Source organism: Canis lupus, chromosome 7 (assembly GCF_003254725.2).
Source record: "Canis lupus dingo isolate Sandy chromosome 7, ASM325472v2, whole genome shotgun sequence".
Lineage (NCBI taxonomy): Eukaryota > Metazoa > Chordata > Mammalia > Carnivora > Canidae > Canis > Canis lupus.
This window is the reverse complement of record NC_064249.1, coordinates 64,545,774-64,550,670: the sequence shown is the minus strand read 5'-3', so window position 1 is coordinate 64,550,670 and position 4,897 is coordinate 64,545,774. Positions and strand designations below refer to the sequence as shown.

Here is a 4,897-nt window from a genome sequence, read left to right as displayed (position 1 = left end):
CTGTGAGGGATAAAAAAAAAAACAAAAACCAAAAAAAAACAAACTTCTGGATCGTGTCTTCAGGAGAAAAGGTGATAGGGGAGGTTCTGTTATGGTACAAACTTCCTATCCCCCCCAGAGAATAAAAATCCCCCAACGTCTCATTTTTCCCTTTTTCAATGCTTCAACTTCTTAGAAAGCTCTAAAGCAAGGAAACTGGTACTGCTCCTTCCAACCACAGGTCATTTACGGAAGCTGACGTGGCCACAGAAGTAAAAAGATCTTAATGACAGTCTTGAAACAAGAAAAGAGGCAGCACTTCGTGGGGACGGGGGGTCTGGGAACAGAACTGCTGTGCGGCACTGCTGGGCGTGGGCAGCTCCTGGGCCCGAGCTGCAGAGGAGTCACGCAGGCCTCCCCCCAGACCACAACCTGCGGGGAGTGGGGGCCTGTGTGGTGGTGGTGGTGGTGGTGGGGGACCTCTGGAGAGCCGTTAGCACTTCACTAATTGAAGCCCTCAGGCAGGGTTTTCTTCCTCTCAGAATTTTTTTTTTTTTTAGTACCATTTATCAAATGACCATTAGCACAAGTTTAAATGCTGCAGAAGAATGCTTACCTATGTAGCTGAGTAACACAGGGAGGAATATCAAGCCGTGCGTGGCTCCCAGCAAGACCATAGCCAGATACATCCTGAAGTAAAATACCTGGAAAATCTGCGATTTGGCAAAGGCCAACACCACAATCCCTCCAAATTTCGTTAGTGTGATTCCACTGAACACCTGAAAGAAGAGACAGGGTTGGGAAGCAGTTACCAACCTACTCTGATTCCTCACGTAGCGATTTTCTGACGGGCAAGCCCCAAAGCAACAGGCGGTGAATTCACCCCAGCTTTCAGAGTTATGGGTAAGAAGCACTCTGTTCTACCCAAAACGGTTTGATCTGTGTATGGGTCTGGGAAAAAAAGGCTTAAGGGTAAAAGCATGTATTCTGCACAGACAGTGGAGTCTGTCTTTACACAGAGATTTCCTTATATTCTTAGATGAAAACTATTAGGTATCAAACTGTTATAAAACAGCATTCATTGAATGGTATTTTCTAGAGCAGCAAAGTAACTGACTAAAAGGCAGAAGCAGGCTATGGGGTTGAACTAAGACGACGCTCCGGGCTCTGAGCACCACAGCTCCCTCGCGGTCAGCATGTGTGCCTGGCCTGGGCTTTACATGGAAAGGCCTCCTGGCCCTCAGACCAAACCTCTGTTCTTTTTCCTGCTCCACTGCCTATAAAGGATTCACCACAGGGAACAGTTCTAAAAATTTCCGGATAGAACGATTTCATGAAATGCCCGAAGACCAGTCATCTTGGGGAGTTACGAAGTAATTAAAATTCTGGTTTCCCCACTGAATTTCCCAGTTCCTGAGAAGCACTCAGTTGATGAGCTGGGTGCTTCATGTTGAATCTCTGGCCAGGCTACTCACAGAACTGCCCATGTGAGAGAGCGCCTCTTCGGCCCGTTCCACGCGGCTGCCCTTCGCACTCACTGTGAACGCTCTCGTTATGTGGCTGCAGAACTCCACGGAGATGCCACAGCTCTGGAAAAGAGGGCTTCCATTACGACTGCCCTTTTGCGGCTGAAAATCCTAAGCAGGCAGGCACTTCTCTTGCAGGACCCATGGTTTGCAGGGTGCCCCAGGGAGGCACAGGAACCCTAAGCATCCCCTTGCCCCCATCACACCACCTGAAGCTGTACTGGACGATCCATGGGACCCTCAAGGCACAGCGCCCAAAACTGCTCTTCTCTATAGCAGATTGGCCTGTTTCAGGGGATCTGTTGAAGCCTCTCAAGGTTGCCCCCACCCCCCAAGAGCCAGCACAGGGTCATCAGATTTGCTTTACTTGGGCCTCACTGCCACTCCTCCAAAAACAGTGTTCATATCTTAAGTACAAACAAATGCTATTTTAATACTTTCTCAAATGCTCCTATCTTCGAGACTATCAAAAAGTACCTGGCGACTGCATGGGAAGCAAAAGGTACTGGTAGAGAATTCTGGGAAGGAGCATTTTTATGAATAAAAAGTGGGTGTCGTGTCATGTTTTTGCAAACCCTTCAGTATAGAAGTTCAGGGCCAAATACCCCCGCAACACCATGAAGTCACACGTCCATTGTTCTATGCAGCACTCACGCCTGCACTCCATTAACACTCCTCTCACCTGTCCAAGAGCTGGCCTTGGTCTGACCCCAAGAAACAGCTGACAGAAGTGACCCGGGAGTTACGAACAAACCAAGCGGACCAGGACTCACCATGACCAGGTTGACCAAGGAAACCGCGTTCAGACTGATGCCCCACAGCCACATGACGCCAAACATGTTGACCAAGATCATGGCAATGGTGACACACATGATCACTGCAGACCACAGTTCACAGCCCAGGAGAACCAAGGTCACCAAGAAGATGGCTCCCAGTGACACGCTGAGGTTAAAGATCGTGTCATCAATAATGGTCAGGTACTGTTCGTAGAAGACATAGAACACACTGGAGAAGAGAGGAGAGGGTTCCATTACGGCTCGTTCTTGCTTCTGGAGGATCTAGTTTTCCATGCTGCCGCTACTGTAAGACAAACTACTCTGAGAGATACCTCTTGCATAAAAACTCCGTTTTGGCAAGACTCCTCTGCAGTAATTCAAATGAAACTCTGACCACGGACACCCAAAAAAGGGCCGAATAATGACCTAAAATGTGTATCTTGTATAAAGTTTCTGTTCATGAACCAACCTATTCTACTTCATAGGCATTTACAGAGACTATTTCGTGGTATTTTGAAAAAACAAGTCCTGATCTATCCTGAGAATTCCTTTAGGCCAAATGCAGTCTATGCGGGGCCTGAGAAGAAAATGCTTTTTTGGCAAAGTTAACCCACTCTTCTCAGGAATTAGGACACCCACTCTGAGAACTTCTTTCATGAAAAAAACAGGCTGTCCTCCTGTCAAGGAATGGGTTGGAACTCCTTTAAGCAAGATCATAGGGCTGGGGAAAAACCACCTGTTTCTTCTATTTTTCAAAATTTTCCAAATTCAGGATCTCCTAATGCTTTTTTTTTTTTATAAGAAAAAAACCCAACAAGCAAAAATGAAAAGCCTCCATAAAGGCACTGTCCCAGGTAATCAGTGGTCAGGGATAACCCGTGGCTACTGGCCTGGAACGGCAGCTCAGTCCTCTCTGTGAAGCCTGGTCCCCTAGGACCGTGCCCTCCCGCCGGACTGCGGTGTGGGAGTGGGTCTTTGCAGACTGTGAGCTCTGGCCCAGACACCAAATTTTGTGCAACCAGCACTCGGGCCTTGGTGGGTGCCCAAGAGCCTGGCCTTCCTCGCCCAGACGCTACCTCCCCTTGCTACTTTTTGCTTGTGCTCATGACAGAGAAGGTGCCAGAATGAAAGCCCAGGAGCAGCATCCCACCAAAGGAGCCCCCAGGATGCAGACCCTCACGCAAGACCCCTCATTTATAAAATTCACACTACCTGTATGGGAACACGCGGTAGTGGCTTCCTTTAAGGCTCATGGTTTTGGTGATGTTACTGGCAATGAGGATGGCTTTTCTCATGGCGTCAGTAAAGTCAGCAGAGGTCTGAAGCACGGTGTGGTAGGTCATGAAGTAAGTGGCTCCGACACTCGTGTCATTGCCGACGAGGTTAACTGCTGAGCCGTAGGCAGCATGTCCCCTAAGAGAAGACTCGGTGGTGTCAGAGGCTGCAGAAAGTACTCACAGAACCCGAAGCGCTCAAGGCTAATGGGAACCACCTGACCCTGGGCTCAGAGGTCAGATCGACCACCATCTTAGAGACAGGGAAGGGCCCCCCAAAAGGGAACAGTGAAGGTTTTGGCGTATTCTCTCTCACACTGGCTTTTCTTTATTGCTTTTGGGCATTTGGGTGCTGAGGGGCTCTTGTTTCTACACCTGGTTCTGCTCGCAATCAAATGTGTTTTCCTTACGGCGTTTGCTCAGCAGTGTTGTGTAACAGGAGGTGAGAAAGGACAAGGCCCTGGAGTCTGTGGCCGTGAGGCTGGTCTCAGTCCTGCCACGTACTGGCCTCAGAACCCTGGGCAAAGGAACTGAATCTGGGTGGCGGTGTCCTCTGCCACCTACTCACAGGCTGTGTGATCAGGGCGAGGATGGGGATGAGGTGCCTGGCACGCAGGTGGCTCCCGTAAGTGCAGGCTGTTGCTTTCATAAAAGCTGAACATGCTCTGCTTTGTTTTATGTAGGCCAAAGTGTTCAAGTCTGCAAGCAGACCAAGCTGCAATATTCGTTTTTATTTTTAGGCACAGTCTTTCCACCGTACCAAGTATAGGTCTCCAAGTGCAGCCATGATATACATGCCTAACTGATGGGATTCTGGTCAAATACATATTCTTAGGAAAAACAGGGGAAGTCCTGAGTTTACCTAACGTACGTGTAGACACTCCTCTTCCTCCTACAGAAGGCTCTGAATCGTATCCCCGCTCCCCCACCGCCCGACTTCCGGCCCTCTTCCCTGTCTCTGGACCCAGACATCCTGCTTCCATGGTAACTGGCTGCTCGGCTAGATGGGGGAGTGAAACAGCCCATAGCCCCATAGCCAGACGGGCTGGCGAGAAGAATAGTGGGGCTAGAGGAATCTAAACCTTAGTTCAGGATGGCATTACCAAGCAGAGAAGCTGTCCCTGACACCCACAGATGGACTTGAACACATTCTGAAACCCCACAGGTTCCCGCTCCCCTTCTGCCCTGCTAGACACCTGCTCAGTGCTCCGCGTCCACTTGCACAGCCAGGACACAGAGACAAGAGTAAGAAACAAATGCTTGAGCCAGGGTGGTATCAGTTGAAGACGGTGAGAAGCTTTCCTTAGAGGTGTTTTAGGTTTTCTGTTTTCACAGAAGGATC

General features: G+C 49.3%; 1 protein-coding gene across 1 annotated transcript in view; it reads right to left on the bottom strand.

Annotated features, from left to right (window-relative positions):
• The window catches only part of NPC1 (NPC intracellular cholesterol transporter 1), a 52,919-nt gene that overhangs the window by 792 nt on the left and 47,230 nt on the right, over positions 1 to 4,897 (bottom strand). The window contains exons 21-24 of the mRNA XM_025429310.3: positions 3,494 to 3,694; positions 2,279 to 2,510; positions 1,455 to 1,568; positions 596 to 758 (exon numbers count right to left, since the gene is read on the bottom strand). Of these exons, the coding sequence (XP_025285095.1) occupies positions 596 to 758; positions 1,455 to 1,568; positions 2,279 to 2,510; positions 3,494 to 3,694 (710 nt within the window). The remainder of the gene's footprint in view (positions 1 to 595; positions 759 to 1,454; positions 1,569 to 2,278; positions 2,511 to 3,493; positions 3,695 to 4,897) is intronic.